The sequence below is a fragment of the Kalmanozyma brasiliensis genome (genome assembly GCF_000497045.1).
Source record: "Kalmanozyma brasiliensis GHG001 unplaced genomic scaffold PSEUBRA_SCAF4, whole genome shotgun sequence".
Classification (NCBI taxonomy): domain Eukaryota; kingdom Fungi; phylum Basidiomycota; class Ustilaginomycetes; order Ustilaginales; genus Kalmanozyma; species Kalmanozyma brasiliensis.
The window spans coordinates 298594-320039 of NW_015961981.1; the positions used below are offsets into that span (position 1 = coordinate 298594).

Below are 21446 nucleotides of genomic sequence, written 5' to 3' on the forward strand. Positions count from 1 at the left end.
AAGATGCAGCTGAGGATTGACGCTGTGCAAGACGAACACATGACGAAGCGGGGCGGCGAGGGCGAGAAGCAAGGCTGCTCGCATAATACGCAGTTGGATAAGTCATGCTGATGTAATTGCTATTGTTGTCAGATCTCGATAACCGATGACAGCCATATCGCACGATATTCCCATCGGCCCGCCCTTGCTCAACCACGAAATCCGAACTGGCAGATCGGCTTTATGCAGCTCTCTGCACACACCGCTGTAGGGTTCAAGCGACTGTGCATGCAAAGCAGTCACTTCGGCCATGTCCGCCTCACAGCACAGACGCTGTTGCTGCTTGCCGGACTGGTAGCCGGCCGGCGGTGCAACAGCGCCCTGTGAAACGCCATCCGTTGGTGGCTCGGGATGATCACGAAACGGAAGGTCAGCTACGTGATGACGAGGATGATCTATTTGAGGCTGGCTCAAGAGAAGGTGAAGAGCAACCAGGCTGAGCTGGTCGAACCGGGCGGAGCGTTGAGATAGGCTTGTCAAGGTGGATGACTCGTCGTTGCTCTAAGCTGCCGGCGCATGATGCTCTTTCGATGGTCGAAAAAGATCGCAAATTCTCGAAAATCCACTCGAAGATAGGCAGCAAGCGAAAGAGCAGAGGTCGAATCGACGCGACACTGCTCAGACGCCCTTTCATAGCTCCAGGGGGGCGGCGCGACTGAGTAAATTGCTCGATTTTCGGAATGGAGTCATCCGCCTGCGCTGCAGCTTTGCTCAGAGTCACTCGTCCAGTGCCTCGCACTTTACGCCGCCATTATCGCCACCACTCCCGCAAGGCTAGCAAGCAACATGACTCCTCCTCCCTCACTGTATAGCACAGTAGCGTCTTTGACCTAGCTGATCGCTCTTTGTCATTCGTTTTGAGATGGTCATACGTCGAACAAGCGCATGTGCAAAGTTTTACTTGCCTCTCAATGAAGACAAAGAGGAATGCTTGCCAGATGCAATGAAGCGCAAGGCAGCTTGGTTCGCGCCTCCACACTTGTAGATCTGTGGCTCAGCGCAGCGCAGTCAGAGCGGTTGGTGGTGGCAGTTCGAGTGGCAGTGTGAGGGGTATGACTCTGACTGACTAGGCGCGCGAATTTCCAACAAGGTCGAGGCTTGGACTTGCCGATTCGAGGGATGCTCAGGGTCTCTCGCCTGTGGTGCTGCTGCCCCCTGCCGCCACCTAATTTCGATTTGACTGACAACTGACCGCCACTCACAGCTGCTGCTGCTGCTGCTTGCTGCTGAGCGCCTGTCTAAGTGTGCCACTCAACCGCCTGCCTGTCAGTCTATCAAGCTGAGCCCTCCTCCTCCCCACTGTGCCGCTCTGTGACTCAGACCATGATCACTGCCTCCGCCACTCTCCTCCGCTCCCCCTCACCACAAGAAGCTTCTCGTCCTCATCCTTGTTTCTCGAGTCTTACTTCTGTCGTCACCACCACTCATAGCAACCGACTCAGCCATAGCATACGCGTCCACAGCTCAGCACAGCTTAGCTTACTGTCGACTCAGCTCTCCTCATCACCGACTTGCCCGATTCTTCACTGACTCGTGCTCAGCTCCTTACCTCCTCATCCTCATCGACTGCTCCCCGCTACTGTCGTCAACCGAACTCAGCTTTGGACAACGGCCACACTGTCCATCCTGGCGCTCCTGTTCATTCAGTAGCCCAAGTCATCGCGACTCAGCCCGCCACTCTGTACCTCTAAAGAGCTCAGTTGGCGCCTCTTTTGCGACTGCCTCAACCCAAACTCAGCTTTCTATCTTGCTACACTATATCCTCACTTTCAATGATTTCTCACGTCGTCATCCCCTCGTGGGACCTTTAGGACACCCATCTGCATTCCAGATTGTACCTCCAAGGTCCCCGTCTTCATCGACGCTCAGAACGTTCTCAACTCGGCACATCGTCGCGCTGTTACGCTCTCGGCATCACCCAGCGAGCCACCCTACACTCAACCTGTAGGACCTCGCGATCCACCCTCCCAACTTTCAGGATTGCGGTCTCCATCGCCATCCATCCGGTCCTTATCTACGTGAATTGGTTTCGTCGCATCGGCCTATCATCATCATCATCTATTTCTTCTCTCTCCGACATCTCACCCAGCAGATCTGCTCGCTTCACCTATCCATCAGTGAAGCTGGTTGACTTGCATTGACTTATCAGATAGAGTGTAGCATCGCAGCCCCTCTCTGATACTTCTTCCGCACCGGCTCGCAACAATGCAGCCGTTCGGTCTTTACGCTCCGACCATGGTCATCGATGGCGCAACCCTGCCCATCTCAGACTATGTTGAGCTCAACGGCCTCAATTTGGCAAGCCACACCACTGCCCTCGAGCAGTCGGTGCTTGGCAAGCCTCACCTCGTCTCCACCGCCAATGGTCTCGCACTGCAGCCTCCCACCAGCAGCCTCGGCAAGCGTTCTCGGTCCAACTCGGATGCTTCGTCGTCGTCCTCTTCCTCGGGATCAGTCGCCAGTCACCACGCTTCTGTCTTCTCCGTCTTCGACAATGACGGATCCGAGGCCGCCTTCGACTCGCAGACCAGCCTCGGCGAGCAGACTCCCTCGTCTCGTAAGAGCTCGATGAGCTCGACGAGCATTCACCCCATCTCTCAGCAGCAACAGCTTGAACAGCTCGCCGCATGGCGGGCCGAGCTTCTGGCCTCATCTGAGTCGTCCGACCGCGAACACTGTGCTAAACGTATTCGCAATCTCCAGAGCGAAGTCGTCCGACTCGCTTCCGAAGTCGTTCATGTCGCTTCGCAGCCAGTACCCCAGCCTGCCCAGCCTGCCGCTGCTCCCCACGCTGTCCCAGGTCCCAGCATCTCACCTGCTTCTTCCTCGACGTCGTCTTCGTCTTCGGAAGGTTCCAAGACTGCCCTCGTCGATTGCCTAGTCGGTAAGTAGAAAGTCTTGAAGTCGCGCGCATCTCTATTCTGAATCTGAACCAGGCTGCTGACGCTCCGAGTTCGGCGTCTTCCTCTCGCTCGTCGCCATTCTATAGATGCTGCATGCAGAACACTCGACAGCATCTGGGCTCCCTCCACTGCTTGTGATTTGGCCAAGGGACAGGACGCCCTTCCACTGCAGGTCTTTGTGCGCGAGACTCTTCGTCGCGGTCGCACTTCTTGCTCTACCCTGCAAGCTGCTCTGCTCTACTGCGTTAGACTCGGCCGAGCCACCGAAGCATCAAAGCAGAACGAGGCGATCAGCTCGCCCTCGCTCGGCATGACCAGGGAAGAGGCGGGCCTGACCCGCTGCCCGCGACGCATGTTCCTCGCCTCGGTCATCACCGCCTCCAAGTTTGTGCAGGATCGCTGCTACTCGAACCGAGCCTGGTCCAAGATCTCGGGTCTCTCGATCAAGGATCTGGGCAAGCTCGAGCGGGCCTTCCTCAAGGCCATCGACTACCAACTCGTGGTCCCAGAGGGCGACTGGGAGGCCTGGACTGCCGAGCTCAAGCGCACTCGTTTCGGTCAGCACGCCGCCTCGACTGAAGCTCACGATGTGCGTGGCCGTCGCAGCAGCTTGAGCCGTTCGCAGTCGGACAACGTCACTGGTGCCGGTGTTGCTCCTGACACCGAGCTTCGAGCTGCCAGCCCGTTCTTGCCCTCGCAGGTGCAGCCCAAGTATCGTCACCTCGGCGATGATCAGCAGCTGTCGCTTGCCACGGCAGCAGACCCGGCTCTGCCTTTCCCCCGCGCTGGCGCAGCCACAGTCTCTGCTGAGCTGTGATTCAGCGCTGCCATGATACTCCTTCCTTTTCCCTTTCCCTCTTCGTCGTTCCTATCGCAAACATTCTCTCTGCATCCTGTATCACCACCGTCTCTCATGCATCTCCTTCTCCTCGCAATCTCCCTCGCTCCCTAATCCAGCACCTCGGAGACATGTCGTCCCCGGTTGCTTCGCACGTTCTCAGCACACCTCTCGCGCTGCAGGCAGATGCAGCGTCTTGAGGGTGCGCAGTGCGACTCCTGTATCATCATCTCGGGCACTCTTGCCTTTGTTGCCACGCCACGATTCGACATCTTTTAGCAGCAGTCGCGATCCTCTACAGAAAGATCGAGCTTCAGGATAACGTTGGTGTTGGCGGAGGAAGACGTGCCCTCTCTCTGTGTTACCTGTGATCTCTCACTCAATACTATACTTTTCTTTATACATCTTGCCTGTGAGGATGGGGTATCGATTGCGGTTATGCTTATGAGGCAGGACCGGTTGCGCGAAGGGCATTGAGCAACTCCTGCGCCTTTGGTCGTTTCGAAGTGGACAACTGAAGTGCTGGGACAATCACCTTTTGCACCACCTCCCCCGACTCTCCACCCTCTTCTGGCTGGAAGAGGGGCAGCGCAGTCAACAAATCCTTTCCCTCGGTGGCTGCGAAGGGCATGCGTTCCAGTCGCGGCTGAAAGTGTTCTGCTTCGGGCCAATCTTGGATCGACATTGGCAGGCCGAGGAGGGCAAAGATGCTGGCGGCCAGTCCGATGTCTCCTCTGTCAGCCTCGAAGAGTGGGGTGCGGATGTAGCCCGATTCGCTCCTGCCGCCTTGCGATGGGTCGTCCTGCGGATACGGATCTTCTTCGAAATACAGTGGGCTATCTCCTTCGTCGGGGAGAGGGGTGTTTGAGTCAAAGGCACGCTGCCAATCCTTCCGCTCGTCATGCTCTACGTCTAGGCTGGGAAAGTCAGAAGTCGTTATGGTGGGGATGGCGGTGAGCGGCGTGAAGAAGTGCGCCAGCGTCACTGCTGCAGCCCAAACATCCACCGCAAAGGCATCGTACCCTCCGAGTGGCGAGAAGAGCAGCTCCGGTGCGCGAAACTCGCCCGTCCCCACCTGACACACCATCTGCTTCGCCTCGTCGTCAAGCGGCATGTCTTCGTCTGGGAGAGGGTTGCGGAGTGGGGTGGTGGTGTAGGCCGTACCGAGATCGATCAGTTTGAGCGTGCCGTTGTGGCTGAGGAGGATGTTGGACGGCTTGATGTCCCGATGTGCGATCTTGTGCTCGTGCAGAAAGGCTATTCCGTCGAGGAGCTGTGTCGCCACGCTGTGAATGAAGGAGGGTGGGGAGGATGACCAGAGGTGCTGTATCGAGTTGCCCGGTCTCGGTGTCTCTGCTAGGCTACCTTCTGCCGCCGCGAGCGAGGGGATCAACGATGGTTCCTGAAGCACCTCTTCCAGTGTAGCTGCATACAGCGGCATGACAAGGTCCATCACTGCCCCAAATGGATCCGACGTATCGTATAGCGCTGCGAGCAGAGGCGTGATGTTGCGATGAGGGGGCAGACGGTCGAGAAGAGCGATTTCGCGAGCGACCGAATGCGGACGGGGCTGCTCGTCGACGGCAACGCGCTTGATGCAGACCCATCCCGGCAGGCCCTCGGCTGACTCGGCATCCTCGGCGAGCGTCAAACCCAGCGCCAAGGTCGAAGAGGTGCCTTGGTAGGGCCATGAGGCGTAGGGAGAAAGCTTGCAACGGTAGACCGAGCTGACGAGTCCATGACTGTGCGAGACAAGATGCTGCGTGAGACCATCCCAATTGACTTCGGTTGCGGCATAGCTGTCGTGGAAAGAGCTGCCTGCGATCAGAGATCGCTTTTGAGAGCGGGTTCTCGACGAGGATATTGTCTGAGATGGGTCGAAGGAATCGAGCAGCGGCATGGCCGTGAAATCTGCCAGATCGCTTCACAACCGATGTAGCTTGAGGTGTGCTGAGACGGGTCGAGAGACAGAGAGCTGCTAGTGTGCTGAGACGGGTCGAGAGACAGAGAACTGCTACTTGTCGGTGATCAATCGAAGCGCAATGGTGACGATCAAAGTAACACTCGCTCCTCGTCATCAAAGACCAACACCCTCGGTCATTTTTGGTCGCCTTTTCCAAGCCAACTTTTTTTGGCTGCATTTTCTTCTTGTCCATGAACTGAGCTCTAAATTCATCCCCCGCACGGCAACGCAAAATGACGCGATAAGGGCTGCAGATGAGAAGGTCACGAGTCACTCGCCATCTCTCCTTGCTCTTGCACACCATCTACATCCTCCTCTTCTCAGGCTCAACCAACGTCAAAGAGCAATTGGTGGCGCTGCATAAACATAGCGGCATCCGCGAATATAGCCGACACCCAACGCTTTGCCGCTACTTCGGCGCACACGGACCTTGCAGAGCCCTCCCTGTTCCTATATACTACAGAGGCCGGCTCGGGCATAAGATCAATCCGCACAGCAAGATGTGTCGATTGCTAGGTAAGTGCTCGAAGTGTTTCCGTCGTTGCGACCCTGACACCCATACTGACGATAAACTCCAACTCGGCCTTGCCCACGCCCACCCTCGCACCATGCCGTACCTAGTCTTCAAAGGCGCCGACCCAATCCAGCTCTGCCACCTCGTCACACGACCCGCGCACTCGATCATCAACCAAGCTTTCGACTCACGCCTCCGTCTCGATGCCACCCGCGCCGTAAATGGTGACGGCTTCGGCGTAGGCTGGTACGACTCCACCCCTGACCCAGAACTGGGCAACGCACCGTGCATCTTCACCTCGGTCACCCCGGCGTGGAACAACCAGAACCTCCAGCGCATCGCTGAAAAGATCAAGTCGCCGCTCGTCTTCGCCCACGTCCGGGCATCTACCGCCGGTGCGCTTTCAGAAACCAACTGCCACCCCTGGCGGTATGGTCGTCTGATGTGGATGCACAACGGCCAGATCAGCGAGTTTTCCAAGATCAAACGCCAGGTCCTTGCCTCCCTCCCGGAACCTCTCTTCCTCTTCCCACAAGGTCATACAGACTCTGAATTTGCATTCGCAGTCTTCCTCAGTCACCTGGGCGACCCACTCCAAACGGAGCCTTTCTCCTACAAAGAACTCCGGGATGCGATGCTTTCCACGATCCACGACTTCAACACCTGGTCCCGAGCCGCAGGCATCCGCGAACCCTCGCTGATGAACTTTTGCGTCACCGACGGTCAGAGCATCATCTGCACCCGCTACGTCTCGTCCAAACACGACCAGGCTGCTTCGCTCTACTTTTCCTCAGGTACCAGCTTCTACGAGCACTCGCCCGGAACGTATCGCATGGTCAAGACGGACAAGCGAGAGAAGATCATCGTGGTCGCCAGCGAGCCGTTGACGTTTGAAAAGGCGGATTGGATGGAGATCCCGACGAACACGCTGGTGTGCATTACGCCCAAGATGAATGTTCTGCAGTTGCCGATCTTGGATGAGTATGCGTTGGGGAAGGGGGAGGCGGGCGTGAGGAGCCCAACGTTTGCGTTGAAGACGGGGTACCCGCCGAGCGTTTCGGGGGCGACTGCGGCGGCCAACGGAGCAGGGATAGGCGGTGCGGCTGCGAGCGAGGATGTTGCGGCGTCGGTAAGCAGTGTACGGTCGCCATCAAGAGCGCTAACTGCTGTTCGCTGAGGCGAGGCTCCGTCATCATCAGAATCACTTTCAATATACCCCTTCTTCACATCGGCAGTTGACCCACACCTATACCCTTCCTCTGCAATCCCACAAGTTCCAGCGCACGTTTATTGCATCATTGCTGAGAGTGTATACGACATTGATCGAAGACAGGCTTGCTCGTGTGGGATGCTGAGTCGAGCATAGAGAGTCGGCTGCGGTTGAGCCAGCCGCGGCAAATCAATTTATACGGCTCAGTCGGGAGGACCCTGAATTCTTGACATCTTGGCTCCTTGCCATCTTCACCTCACACAACCAACCATTGCTAACTGCTGCAGCACACTTGAGCGAGGCGTTGTTGTGTAGCATGGTGCCGGGGCTACACGATATGCTCGCTGCCAGCGCCGCTGAACCGACAGGCTCCTTGTCCGAAGCCGCCATCACGGCACCGAGTCTGACAGACGCCGACCGCAATCACGCCTCCTCCAGCACCCAACTACCAGCATCGCTTCGCTCCCCTTACCCACCTCTCTCACAGCCGCCGACGCCCTCGCGGCCGCTGCACGTCGTCCTCGCGTCCACGGGCAGCGTAGCCTCGGTCAAGATCCCGCTCATCGTCGAGGCGCTCTTAAAGCACGCCAACGTGCGCGTCCAGGTGGTTGCTACGGATGCCTCGTTGCACTTTTACGATCGCACGTCGATAGCTCGTCTCTCTGCCACGCACTCTAGCTCGGGACCCGAGGGGGAGGAAGTTCAGGACGAAGCGTATAGCGTGGCGACCCTGGCAGCGGAGAACCGCGCTGCCTCGCTCTCCACCGCCCCTCCCACCCGCTTACCCCGAGCCCATCTGTGGACGAATTCCGACGAATGGTCTTCTTTCCGCACTGTCGGCGATCCGGTGCTTCACATCGAGTTGCGTCGCTGGGCCGATGTCGTCCTGGTCGCCCCCTGCTCCGCCAATACGCTCGCCAAGCTCAGTGGAGGGATCTGCGACGATCTGTTGACCAGCTTCATGCGCGCGCTCGGACCAGAGACGCCCGTGGTGGTTTGTCCTGCGATGAATACGCTCATGTGGATGCACCCGTTGACCGAGGGGCAGGTGAGGACGGTGAGGGAGGTGTTGGGGTACGAGGTGAGGGGGCCGGTGGAGAAGCGGTTGGCGTGCGGGGATACGGGTGTGGGGGCGATGATTGAGTGGACCGAGGTGGTGCGCGAGGTGGTGGACAGGTTCGGGCTGGTGAAGGAGCAGGGGACGGGTGAGGAAGGGACGGGCGAGTAGAGATGGCCGTCGCAAGCAACGTTTCAACATTTGCCAAGGGATGCGGGCTCTATTGCGTGTTTGATGTCTATGATGTGAGCTGCGAGCTCGTTTGCATGAGGGCTAACTACTGCGTTTGCTGTCGGTGGCCACCACCGCCGCCTCCGCGACGACCTCGGTAGCCGCCCCGTCCACCACCTCTGCCATTCCCTCGTCCGCCCCTCCCGCCACCCCCACCACCCGGCGCCCCACCCGCATTGCTATAATGCTTCCTCCACATCTGCTGTTCGATCATGGGCTTCTCGGGATACTCCCCCCTGGCCTCCCATCCACCGGGCGTCGTCCAGGGGTGATGCCGATACTTCTCCTCCACGCCCTCCAACACGGGCAGCCACGTCTTGACGTACTCTCCTTTGGCATCGTAATCCTTCCCCTGCTTGATCGGGTTGAACTGTCTTGAGCTCCTCGGATCGTTGCCCACTCCTGCCACATACTGCCAATTGCCCCAATTCGAGTTGGGATCGAAATCCACCAGCCAGCTTTCGAAGTACTCTGCTCCATATCTCCAATTCCAGCCCAAATCCTTGGTGAGGAAGCTCGCTACGTTCTGACGCCCACGGTTGCTCATAAACCCGGTTTGGACCAGTTCGACCATGTTAGCGTCGATCATGGGCACACCTGTTTTGCCCGTCGCCCATCGAACAAAGTGATCTTTCGGGTCGGTCAGACTCGAACTGTTCTTCCACTCGTACGCTTTGGATGAAGCGCTTTTGGGCGAGATCTCTTCCTCAATCCCGCCCAAGGTGAAGAGGTGCGAACCGAATTTCCAGCCGACAAAGTAGAAGTAATCGCGCCAGAGCAGTTCGAAGAGGATCCAGTAGCCTCCTCCCTTGTTGTGTGCGCCAGTCTGTTCGTCGAGTTGCGTAGCACGTTGGGCGATGAGTCGGGGAGAGAGGAGACCGTGAGCGAGAGCAGCGGCGAATTTGGTGCTGTAATCGGCACCGAGCATCTGATTGCGCGTCTCCTTGTACGACGCTCCGGGTGAAGATTTGCCAGATGCGAAATAGTGCTCGAGACGCTTGAGCGCTTCCGTCTCGCCACCGCGGTAGGGGAAGGCGCTGTGCGGAACGTCGAACTCGGTGGGTGAAGAGGAGGTCACTTTGGATAGCAACTCTTTATGACCCAGCACCGGTTCCTCCAGCAGCGGCGAGAGAAGGTGTTTCTCCACAGCCTCTTTGTTGGAGAACTCGTCCTTGGTGGAGAGATTGTACACTCCCGCGTCGTCCTGCACATCGACGTTGTCCGGGAAAGGCTTGAGTTTAGTCGGCGCCTCCAGGGGAGCACGAAACATGTCCGGTCCCTCCACCTGCTTCCTAAAGTGGGTAAACACATCGGGCAACTGCTTCACCGGGAACCCCAGATCGCGCGAGTGAATCAACGACTTGCCCTCCAACAACTTGAACGGGCATTGCAGATCACCCAAGATCCCGTCGAGTCGCTTCTGCACGTTGACCTCTTCGGTGTTGATCTCGCGTCCGAGGTAGACGGCTTCGACGGTATCGCCTTTATCGCGGATGCTCTTGATGAGCGAAGGGACGACGCTCTCGGGTGTACCGGCGAAGATGGCCAGATCGGACCCGACGGACCGCAATCGTTCGCGCAGATCGAATACGCTCTCGTTGATGAACTTGGTACGGTGGACACCCGTGCGCCAGATGCCGAGTTCGCGCGTCTTGGCGAATTGGGAGGAGCCCTTGCCACCGCCTTCCTTGCCCGCTTTGACGAGAGACGGGAAGCCAGAGACTTCGACATGCCGCTGATCCCACACGTAGACGGGCAGGACGTGCGTGATAGGCTTCTTGAATTGGGCGGACGAGGGTGTGGGCTCGGAACAGAGGTGGAAGATCGGATGGTCGTGCAGACGAAGGTCGTTGCGGAGGACCGCGATGAGGATGTTGCGCGTCATGGCCGATGATGAGGATGTCTACGGTGCCGAGAGGAGAGATGTAGAGAGCGAGAGAGAGAAACCCCAAGAAGAATGTTACGACGGATCGAAGCGTGACGGCGATGAGAGTCTAGGTGGTCCTCGTCGCCAGAATGGATTGACAGGCAGACAGGAGCGATGGAGAGGAATCTACAAGGGAGGGTAACGACGAACCATCTATAAGAAGGCGAGGTATGAACGAAGGGAAGAGTTGCCAAGGTGGAGGTGAGAAGAACCAGGGGGTGATGCTGTCATGGACCCTGAGATCCGGCCAAGCTTGCGCCCTCGTCATGAGCGTCATTCAAAGGACCCGGCCGTCCCGCTGCAGTCCATCGATCATCCAGGGTCCACATGTGGTAAGGCAGCTGCCTCTGCGACATACTACCGGTCATTTCTGCTTGTCTACGAGCTTCATTGCAAGGGCTCAGAAGGACGGTCTGACGATCCTGCTACAAAGTTACATGGCAGTCAATATCATCACGAGGATACAAGGGAGGCACAAGCCTGATCATGGCTCAGTGTGGATAGAGACCCAGCGATGTGGGCAGTTGCATCGAACAGCCGACCGGCGCAGCAACAATGTCGCGGCTTAACTGATGGTGCAGCTGTCAGTAGTCACCGTCTGTGCCGGTTAGGTGATATGAGATTGATGCTCAAAGTGACAGCCCGCGAGATGACCTCATGACACAGTCGGGGCACGAATTTTGGATAAGAAACATATACGGCGGCGTAACAGCTTTTGGAAAACTGTCGTTCTCGGCCGCATCTGAGATAAAGACCAGATCGACAATACACCTCCCGATACCACACCTCAACAAAGCCAAGAAGAGACTGCTGGTTCCACTGCTATGAAACAGCGCAAATGTCGAGATTGTCGGGTCTCGAGGTGGACTGAGTTCAGAGCCTTTCCCTCCGTGAGTCAAATCGAGTTGTATTACCTTCAACGAGCGGTCCAAGATGATGAGCGCGAGCGATCAGCGGTACAGCTGAGCGTAGAATGGCGAGAACATCGCGAATTTTCACGAAGCTTTGGCGGAAGCGAGAAGAACAATTTTCGACGCAGCAGACACGCGTTAAATTTCCAGAAAGCGCTGTGTTGCTTGAGAAGAAACGAAATTTTAATCCTTTCAGGTGGCTGCTGCTGCTCTGTGCGAAGGCTGCCTTTGCTCAAAAACTCAGCAGCACAGCGCGACCCTGAATACTCAGCACAGGCCTTTGTTCGATTTGATATCCACTCTTTGCACTTGTTCATCACCACCCATCACCCACACCATCTTTCCGCACTCGATACTTGTATCGACTCATTCTACGACTCCGGCTCATCTTTGCATCCGGTTTCTGACTCCATATCGCCTCGTACAGCTCTGTGCAATACAGCTGCTTTCCTTCAGGTGAACCTTCTCTTCCACCCTTCCCTTCCGCATATCCTTCCGCAAACATGTCGTCCGTCGTCGGTATCGACGTGGGTAACGCCTCGTCCAAGATCGGCGTCGCCCGTGCTCGTGGTGTCGATGTCATCGCCAACGAGGTCTCCAACCGCGCTACCCCTTCGCTCGTCTCTTTCGGTCAGAAGGCGAGAGCGCTCGGTGAGGCCGCTGCCACCGCTCAGACCTCCAACTTCAAGAACACCGTCGGCTCGCTCAAGCGTCTCGTAGGTCGCACATTCCAGGACCCCGAGGTGCAAAAGGTCGAGAAGAACTTCATCAACGCAGAGCTCGTCGATGCCAAGGGTGAAGTTGGCGTCAAGGTCCGTCTGGCAGGGGAGGAGCAGGTCTTCTCCGCTACCCAGCTCCTCGCCATGTACCTCGGCAAGCTGCGTGACACCACCTCCAAGGAGCTCGGTGGTGCTGGCGTCAGCGACGTCGTCCTCTCCACTCCTCTCTGGTTCACCGATGCGCAGCGACGAGCCTACCTCGATGCCGCAGAAATCGCCGGCCTCAACCCTCTCCGCCTCCTTAACGACACAACCGCCGCTGCTCTTGGTTACGGTATCACCAAGACCGACCTCCCTGAAGCCGATAACCCGCGCAACGTCGTCTTCTGCGACATTGGCCACTCGTCCTACCAGGTCGCCGTCGTCTCGTTCAGCAAGGGTCAGCTCACCGTCCTCGGCACCGCCGCTGACCGCAACTTTGGTGGTCGTGACTTTGACCGTGCTCTCCTCCTGCATTTTGCCGAGGAGTTCAAGGGCAAGTACAAGATCGACGTTCTCTCCAGCCCCAAGGCCTCCTTCCGTCTCGCTGCTGGTTGCGAGCGCTTGAAGAAGGTTCTCTCTGCCAACGCCGTCGCCCCTCTCAACGTCGAGAACCTCATGGAGGACATTGACGCCAGCTCGCAGCTCAAGCGCGAGGAGTTCGAGTCGCTCATCTCCCCCCTCCTTGAGCGCATCACTGTGCCCCTCGAGGCTGCCCTCAAGCAGTCTGGCTTGACCAAGGACGAGATCCACTCGATCGAGATGGTCGGTGGCTCTACCCGTGTTCCCGCCCTCAAGGAGCGCATCTCGGCCTTCTTCGGCAAGCCCCTCTCCTTCACCTCGAACCAGGACGAGGCCGTCGCCCGAGGATGCACCCTCGCCTGTGCCGTTCTCTCGCCCGTCTTCAAGGTCCGAGAGTTCAGCGTCCACGATGCCACCCCCTACTCGATCAAGGTCACCTGGGACAAGGCCGCCGACGTGCCTGATGAGGACACCGAGCTCGTGGTCTTCCAGCCCAACAACCCTATCCCTTCCACCAAGATCCTCACCTTCTACCGCAAGGACAACTTTGACCTCGAGGCACACTACGCCTCGCCCGAACAAATCCCAGAGGGCATCAATCCCTGGATCGGCAAGTTCTCCATCAAGGGCGTCACCCCCAACGCAGAGGGCGACCACTCGATCGTCAAGGTCAAGGCTCGTCTCAATCTGCACGGTGTCCTCAACTTCGAGGCCGCCTACACTGTCGAGGAGATCGAGAAGGAGGAGGAGGTTCCTGTCACCGACCCCGCGGCTATGGAGACCGACGGCGACAAGGAGGCCGCTGCCCCCAAGACCGAGATCCGAAAGGTCAAGAAGCTGCAGCGCAAGGCCGACCTCAAGATTGTCTCTGGCTTCACCGGCGGCAAGGATGCCAGCCTGGTGGCCGGCATGAAGGAGACCGAGGGTCAGCTCTACTCGAACGACAAGCTGGTCATCGACACCGAGGACCGCAAGAACGCGCTCGAGGAGATGATCTACGACCAGCGCTCCAAGCTCGACGACCGATACAAGCTCTTTGTCACTGCCGACGAGAAGGAGAAGTACCTCGCTGCGCTCAACGCGCAGGAGGACTGGCTCTACTCGGAGGAGGGCGAGGATGCCAAGAAGTCGGCGTACGTCGAGCGCATCGACTCGCTGCAGAAGATCGGCGGACCCATCCAGTTCCGCGAGAAGGAGTTCCAGGAGCGACCCAAGGCGGCCTCGGTGCTGCGCGAGGCCATCAACAAGTACATGGAGATGGCTCAGGGCGGCGACGAACAGTACAGCCACATTTCCGAAGATGACAAGCAAAAGGTCATCGAGAAGTGCGCCACCGTCGCCAAGTGGCTCGATGACGGATTGTACAAGCAGTCCGAACAGCCCAAGAACGCCGACCCCAAGATCGTCTCGGCTGATATGATCAAGAAGAAGGACGAGGTGATTTACTTCTGCCACCCCATCATGAGCAAGGTCAAGCCTCGCGTCGACACCACGCAGGCGCCTACTCCGGCCAAGGACGACAAGAAGCAGGAGCAGAAGCCTACCACCGCCGACGCTGACGCTGACAAGAACGACGGCCCGGGCGAGATGGATGTCGACTAAGCGCGGTCCCCCGCGGCTGGTTTCGACCAAAAGTTGTAGATCTGTGTTCACCTTCGTCTGAATGTATCGATGTGTCTGTTCATGTTCGATAAGTTTTGTCTGTGTGATTGTTGTTGCTGTCTCTGAGTGCTGGTCTCACGGTGTGCGCTGATCTCAGGACGAACCTTCGTTTGCGACAAACGAAATGTGAATTGCCTGATGTCCCTCAACTGAGCATTGCCCTCAATTACAACTCGGGATACACTGCCTCGATCTCGCGATGCGCCCACTTCCTACCCTTATTAAACTCCCCAGCCGTCTGGGCGCCCTTGCCTCCCCCAACACTCTTGGCTACGTACTTGTAGATCACCAACCCGTCGAGCCCCACCGGTCCTCTGGCGTGGGTCTTACCCGTACTAATGCCCACTTCGGTGCCCAGGCCGAAGCGGAACCCGTCGGCAAAGCGCGTCGAGACGTTGACAAACACATTGGCGGAGTTGATGCTCTTGACGAACCTCTCCGCTGCAGGGTTCGGCGTGTGGGTCGAGGTAAGGATGAGGTCGGTATGCCCGGAAGAGTGGGTGGTGATGTGTTTGATCGCCGCATCCAAAGAGGCGATGGAGGCGATGGCGAGGGTGAGATCGAGGAACTCCGTATGAAAGTCTTGCGGTTGGGCGCGTTTCACTTTCTCCTCGAATCTCGAAGTCAATTTCTGGGGCAGGGCTGAAAGGGAAGCCTCATCGAGACGAAGCTCGATGCCCGCCTCCAACAGCGTCTGCGCGAGGGGCGGCCAAAAATCGGCTTTGCCTAGCAACGATTCGTGCACCAACAGCGTCTCCAACGCATTGCAAGCAGCAGGATAGTCCGTCTTGCTATCCACCACCGTACCCTTGACCATTTCCAACTCGGCATCGCTATGCACGTAGCCGATGCACAGACCGTCCGCATGACCCATTACGGGCATCCTCGCCTCCCTCTGGATCGCTTTCACCAGCTCGTTGCTGCCCCTCGGAATCACGAGGTCGATGAATTCCTCCAGATGCAGCAGGCTTTGGATGTCCTCCCTCGTCTCGACGGTCTGGATCAACCCTTTGGGCAGACCTGCCACTTCGAGCGCCTCTGCAATAATTCCCGATAGCACTGCTGCGGTGTGCTTCGACTCTTTGCCACCCTTTAGAATCGCCGCGTTCCCGCTCTTGATGGCGAGAGAGGCGATGTTAACTACCACCTCCGGCCGTGCCTCGAAGATGCACAGCAGCACGCCGATGGGGCATGTGATACGGTACAGATCCACGGCGCCCTGAGTGGCCGTCTCGTCCGCCAACCGCTTCGCCCACTGCACATGATCCAACGGACTCGGTAGCGCCGCTACGTCGGACACACCAGCCAGGAGCGACTCCCACTTGCCCGCCTTGCTAAACAGATCCAGCCGGGCAGCGAGGGAGGAAGACAGCTTGCCTTGCTCGACAAGCACCAGCGCCGCTTCCATATCCAGCTTGTTCGCTTCGACGATGCGGGCCTTGTTGGATTCGAGTGCGGTGCGGATGGAGAGGAGCGCAGAGGAGCGCGTGGCGTCCGCGGAGGAGGAGGACGAGAGGAGTTGGGACGAGTGCTCGAAGGCGGTGCGCGCTTGACGGGCGACGGTCTCGGCGCTGCTTGCGCCGGTGGTGAGGTCGCTCATCGTTGATTTCGAGGCTTGTGATTTCGGTGGATGTGATGATGGTGACGGTGTGTTGGTGGGGTGGAGAGGCGGAAGATGTGAGTCACTGCAAGTTGCCAAAGCCTCGGCCAATTGCACGGGCAACTCGAAGCTTCTTCTCGAGTCGACGAAAAAAGAAGGCTGTTGAAAAACAACCTCCTAGGTCTAACAGCTCCGTGCCAAAAATCACGTGCACCGCTTAATCGGAAGATTGCACCTCGAGCAGCGCCAATTCTTTTTCCTCATCCTCCTCATCATCATCGTCATCAGACCTCCAATCTCTCCCACACCACATCAACCATCAAAGCGCCACCATGCCACGCATCTCGCCATTCCGTCCACTCCTTCGGCTAGCAGCCGCACCTGTACCGGTCGCATCCACATCCTACCTGCCCGCGGCGCGCATCCTCCCTCTCACCACCCGCACATCTTCACCCTCTGCGATCCTGCGCACGCGCACATCTACACCTCTCCTCTCGTCATCGAGCAGCTCCATCCTCTCCCTCCTCTCTTCAAGACCGCAGTCTCTGACAGCAGCACCAGCGCTAGGCCAGACAAGGAGCGTCACCTACGGCTCGGAATATCAACCCTCGCAACGCATCCGCAAGCGCCGACACGGGTTCCTGGTGCGCAACAGGACCAAGAACGGGAGGAAAACCATCATGAGGCGGCGATTTAGGGGCAAGGCCAAGCTGAGTCATTAGAGAGAGCAGCCGCAACTAGAAAGCGGTGGGAGGCGATGCGTTGAGTAGAAGGGGACGGCAAGCTTAAGCCCTGCAAACATGTCGAGATGGCCGCACAGCGAATTGTGACTCCGCACAGGGCGTCGAGAATCCCCCTTTCCTTGTTCATACCATGGAACTGCAGACTCTCGAAGAAGTCCACCTCTCCAAATCTGAAACATTGGAACCATAACGAAGCCCGTCTTGAAGAGCCGCCCCTGCGTGGCTCATGCGGATGCAGCATCTGAAGATGATCTTTGTGTGTGTCGTGGAGAAGTCGCATTTCGGACCCTGCTGATGTCGTTGTGGAGCGAGTCGCCGTGCCGATCATGAAAACTGAACGGTGAGATGAGGTGGGATGTACGTCTCGTTGCACCCTCGTGCACTGAAGACAAGTCCGCAAGCGCAGGTCCAGACCCGTTGACTCTCGACGAGCTCGACGGCCCCAATGCCTGATCCGAACATCAGTCCTCGTAGCGCCAGACCGCGAACACAAGCAGGGCTTATCCACAACCAATGCGATTCGACCATATGTACATTCTCCTCCTCCCCCTTTCCTCCTCCTTCTTTGCCGAAACACTACTTGAACTCCTCCGCAGCCCCCGTCATGATCAACCCCACGATCAGCCCGAACAACCCCAAAATGCTACTGAACACCTCGACGATCAGAATCTTAACAAACAGCTGGGGATCGGCAGCATCGGCGATGGCCGCATTGCTCCCCGTGATGCCTACGGCGACACCGCAGCACAGGTTGCACATGCCCACCGTCAATCCTCCCCAGAAGAGAACGTGACCGGTGAGGTAGTTGTTGGGAGACCACAGACCATCGGTGCCTGCCTCGAGATTGCCTGTGATCTTAGCGGAGAAGACGATGGCCATGATCACGCCGTAGATTGCGACGACTTCGCAGAAGATGATCCTGTCGTCCTCAACCAGAACAGAGTGAGGTGTCAGCGATCCCATGTGAGCTACCAGACATCCATGCGAGCCCGAATTGTTGGCGCTGTAGATGTCAGCGTGAAAGTGAGAGGTGCGACTTACGAGACGAGGTTCTTGGTGGTGATCCTAGGAGCGCGCACACCGGCACCCAAAATCGACGCGCCAGTGATAAAGATGCCCCACCCAGCACCAACCACGGACAGCCCAATGCAGAGTCCGATGCCGATCATCGCCCACGCATAGGGCGACGTCTCTTCGAGGAAAGCGCCGATGTTGAACGATTCTCCGTTGCCTGCGAATACCACAAAGACGATCAAGGTCAGTATGTGGGTCGAGAATGCGAGCAGGGCTGAGGCCGCAAAGTCAAGCCAGCAGACAGACTGACTGAAGAGCGCGAAGAACGGAGAAACCTACCTGTGAGAAGCATGTACAGCCCCACCGCCGAAAGCGTCGTCAGGCCCGACCCGCCTGCAAGCGCTAATGTCGAGATCATTGCTAAGTTTGCAGCAAAACGCTTCGTCTGTCTTTCCTGGTTATTGCTGCTGCTGTTGCTCTCGCTGCTGCTGTTGCTGATCGATGGCTGAAGCCTGGGCAAATGATCGTCTGTCGTGATCCCGAGACTGCGGTGAGGATGACGAAAGCGGATGAAGGTCGATCAGAGAAGAGGGTCGATGTCGATGCAGGGTGGAGACGAAGGCTGGAGAAATCTTGATGGCGCCCAATTTTGGTGGTCGGTGCATGCAACCTCCTGGCCCGCCGCCGCCGCAAGGGCACAGAGGATGGGCTCAGCTGCCCTTGGCCGATTCTCAGACGAGCACAGGCGCCAGATGATCAGCCTGCGCGGAAAAAAAAATGCCATTCGTAATGTTTACGCTCTAACATTCGTTCATTTGGCCGCACACTGGCTCTCCTAAACGCACCGCCCACGACGAAACCAGTCATGGCTACACACCGTCAACTCGGCCTCTCGATCCAGCTTCAGGCGTCTATACGAAGCTCTCGTTGCATGCTGTGTGGAAGTGACACGGAGTAGTCCCGCTGGGCATCACCCCTGCTGCTCGCCCCCCGCATCCCCCTCCGCGGCATAACTGCTGCTCTTATGCTTGGGCGTGAAACTCCACTCCTCCGGCGCCTTGCCCAGAAACATCTCGCTCACCTTGACCCAATCCTCGCCCTTCCCGCTCGCCAGCAAGGTCTCCAGTTCGTCCCTGCCCCTGAACAGCGGTGGCCTATCATTCAGCCTGGCGGGCAAAAACTCCAACAATCCCGTTGGAACGTACCGGTGCGTAAAACTCATCATCTCGCACATGAACCTCCTCGTCGTGTTGACGCCATGCGTGTCACTCCCCCAATGAGACAGACCGTACTCGGCAAAGGTGCGGAAGATGTCCAATCTCTCGCGCGAAGAGATGTCCCAATCGCGTCGCTCCTTGATCTCTGTAAACAGCCAAGGTTTGATCAGCGCGCCACGGGCGATCATTTCGCCATCCACGCGTGTTCGTTCCAACCGCTCGTAGTAGTCCTGCCACGAATAGACGTCGCCATTGCCATACACGGGGATGGGGACCATCTCGGCCTCGTCCGCGTGACGGGATTCTTCGTTCCACTCCCTCACGCTGGTTCGCAACGTATCCGCGCAGGTGGCGATGTAGCCCCAATCCGCATCGTTTTTGTAGCGTTGTTTGCGCGAACGGCCGTGGAGGGTGGCTGCGGAGGCCCCCCATTCGGTTTGCGCCCGTGCAAAGATCCGATGTGTCGTCTGCTTCGCCGACGTCCCCGTTCGAAGCTTGATCGTCAACGGCGTATCCCCAAGTACGGCGTTCATGCCACGTACGATCTTGGACAACTTGGCCGGATGATCCAACAACGCCGACCCGGCACCCTTGTTGTACACGAGATCGATCGGACATCCACAGTTGATGTCGACAAAGTCCAACCCATCCCCGATCTCGGCTTTGAGCGCCTCGGCGACGGGAACTAGCAGATCGGGCTTGCCACCGCAGAGCTGGGTGCCAAAGATTCGCTCCGATTCGTGTCGACGCACGAGAGACCATTCCGACGCATTGCCGTGCAGGAACGATTCGGCAAGCCCCATCTCGCCGCAGTGGATGTCGGAACCGAACGAGGTGCAGATGCGTCGGAAGGGCAGGTTGCCGGTGGTGGTGAGCGGTGCTAGGTAGAGTTCGCCTTTCCAGTTGAGACGACGCTTTTCCGAGGGTCGGATGCGGGCGAGATCGATGGGGCTGGTCGTGGTGGACGCTTCAGCGGCTCGTGCGGCGGTAGCAGCGGCGGCACTGTTGCGCATGGCATTTTCCATTTCTTCCAGATCATCACTTCCTGCGCTGGGGACGGCGGTTGTGGCAGTGGGTGCAGCGCCGGAAGATTGCGCCGCAACAGCTTCGTCGATCACTTGCACCGGGATGGGACCCTTGCCAGACATGGCTCCGTGCGGATCGATCTTGGCCAGCTCCTTGACTTCCTGCTCGAGGAACTTGAGCACCGCCTTGGTCTTGGGTAAAGGGTACTTTCGGACTCGCATCGACTTCATCCCTGCACTGGTGCCAAAGTTGATCTCGTCTTGGTTGATGTTGTCTTCTCCTTGCGAGGGTTCGCCTGCCGCCGGAGGCAAGATGAAGGCGCGAGATCGATTCCTCCACGCTGCCACCTTGACTTCGTCTGTGATCAGCTCCAGTCCCGAGCCGTAGAATCCAGTGGCGTTGTCTTTGTCGGCGAGTGAAGAAGGGCCGACGATGCGCACGTGAGATCCGAGGAAGCGACACTTCCAGCCCATTGTGCAGAAGCCCTTGATGGCAAAGATGGGGCACGAGGTCGTAAGATCCAGACTGGCGTGTGCTGGATCCTTCGATGCTTGAACCTCCCCCAATGCTGATGCCGCGCTGGATGAGCTGGCCCGAACAAACGTCTCCAACTTCTCCCCTTCCCCATCATCGCCACCGACAGCGGGCAGCAGCGTGAGCGAATATCGCTCCTCCAACCACGTCTCCTTCTGCTCCTTCGTCATCGCCTCCAACTCGGCATGCTTCACCGCCGGCAGGAACAGATCGCGATCCTTGTTCTGCAGATACTGGACCAGATCGTGGCTGAACCTGCAGCCTCCGGTCTTGGCGAACTTGCAACCCTCTTCGCCCCGCGATAGGAACCCGTGGCAATGTCCCTTGCCATCCTTGAGCGAGTTGAACTGACGACCTTTGTTCTGTCCGCCCTTCTTGCCGTCGTCGTCGTGCGCTTTCGACTTCTTGGAGGCTTTCTGAGCGGCGTACGCGGCAGCAGCTTCTTCCCGGCGTGCACGCTTTCGGGCTGCGCCTTTGAGCTTCTTGGGAGGCTCACCGTTGGCAGTGGCAATATGGGTGGTGGCAGGATTGGTGGAGCGCTCGGCCGCATCGTCGTCGACCTCCTTGGTGGGGGTGGCAGCGGAGGGGGTCGAGGAGCTGCTAGGCTTGGGCAGGATGTATTCGGCCTTGATGGGGGCTATGCCGGGTGTGTACTTGTCGGTGGGACCGTAGACCGGGTGCTTCCACACCGACTCTGGTGCATCGGTGCTCAATGACATCGTGCTAGCGTCCACCGGGGATGCAGCGACTTCGGCCATCTTGACAAGCTTGTACGAG

General features: G+C 58.0%; 9 protein-coding genes across 9 annotated transcripts; 4 read left to right on the plus strand and 5 right to left on the minus strand.

Moving 5' to 3' along the window:
* Window positions 1-2244: 2244 nt before the first annotated feature.
* On the plus strand, window positions 2245-3759 carry PSEUBRA_004784 (Cyclin PHO80-like protein; the record flags this gene model as incomplete). The annotated part of the gene is made up of 2 exons (XM_016438287.1): window positions 2245-2923; window positions 3029-3759. 2 exons carry the CDS (start codon window positions 2245-2247, stop codon window positions 3757-3759), a joined length of 1410 nt encoding a protein of 469 aa, XP_016290752.1.
* Window positions 3760-4222: 463 nt separating this feature from the next.
* PSEUBRA_004785 (Protein kinase domain protein) lies at window positions 4223-5680 on the minus strand (the record flags this gene model as incomplete). Its single annotated transcript, XM_016438292.1, has 1 exon — window positions 4223-5680. The coding sequence occupies one exon, from the start codon at window positions 5678-5680 to the stop codon at window positions 4223-4225; it is 1458 nt and encodes a 485-aa protein (XP_016290753.1).
* A 671-nt stretch (window positions 5681-6351) lies between these two features.
* PSEUBRA_004786 (Flavoprotein) lies at window positions 6352-8695 on the plus strand (the record flags this gene model as incomplete). The annotated part of the gene is made up of 2 exons (XM_016438288.2): window positions 6352-7386; window positions 7955-8695. 2 exons carry the CDS (start codon window positions 6352-6354, stop codon window positions 8693-8695), a joined length of 1776 nt encoding a protein of 591 aa, XP_016290754.2.
* Window positions 8696-8801: 106 nt separating this feature from the next.
* On the minus strand, window positions 8802-10640 carry PSEUBRA_004787 (DNA photolyase, N-terminal; the record flags this gene model as incomplete). The annotated part of the gene is made up of 1 exon (XM_016438294.1): window positions 8802-10640. The coding sequence occupies one exon, from the start codon at window positions 10638-10640 to the stop codon at window positions 8802-8804; it is 1839 nt and encodes a 612-aa protein (XP_016290755.1).
* Window positions 10641-12096: 1456 nt separating this feature from the next.
* PSEUBRA_004788 (Heat shock protein 70 family) lies at window positions 12097-14475 on the plus strand (the record flags this gene model as incomplete). The annotated part of the gene is made up of 1 exon (XM_016438283.1): window positions 12097-14475. The coding sequence occupies one exon, from the start codon at window positions 12097-12099 to the stop codon at window positions 14473-14475; it is 2379 nt and encodes a 792-aa protein (XP_016290756.1).
* Window positions 14476-14701: 226 nt separating this feature from the next.
* PSEUBRA_004789 (Aldehyde dehydrogenase) lies at window positions 14702-16135 on the minus strand (the record flags this gene model as incomplete). Its single annotated transcript, XM_016438296.1, has 1 exon — window positions 14702-16135. One exon carries the CDS (start codon window positions 16133-16135, stop codon window positions 14702-14704), a length of 1434 nt encoding a protein of 477 aa, XP_016290757.1.
* A 332-nt stretch (window positions 16136-16467) lies between these two features.
* On the plus strand, window positions 16468-16857 carry PSEUBRA_004790 (Ribosomal protein L34; the record flags this gene model as incomplete). The annotated part of the gene is made up of 1 exon (XM_059465370.1): window positions 16468-16857. The coding sequence occupies one exon, from the start codon at window positions 16468-16470 to the stop codon at window positions 16855-16857; it is 390 nt and encodes a 129-aa protein (XP_059321564.1).
* A 597-nt stretch (window positions 16858-17454) lies between these two features.
* PSEUBRA_004791 (V-ATPase proteolipid subunit C-like domain protein) lies at window positions 17455-18310 on the minus strand (the record flags this gene model as incomplete). Its single annotated transcript, XM_016438302.1, has 3 exons — window positions 17455-17797; window positions 17920-18109; window positions 18232-18310. 3 exons carry the CDS (start codon window positions 18308-18310, stop codon window positions 17455-17457), a joined length of 612 nt encoding a protein of 203 aa, XP_016290758.1.
* Window positions 18311-18862: 552 nt separating this feature from the next.
* PSEUBRA_004792 (tRNA-dihydrouridine synthase) lies at window positions 18863-21427 on the minus strand (the record flags this gene model as incomplete). Its single annotated transcript, XM_016438308.1, has 1 exon — window positions 18863-21427. One exon carries the CDS (start codon window positions 21425-21427, stop codon window positions 18863-18865), a length of 2565 nt encoding a protein of 854 aa, XP_016290759.1.
* Between the last annotated feature and the right edge of the window lie 19 nt (window positions 21428-21446).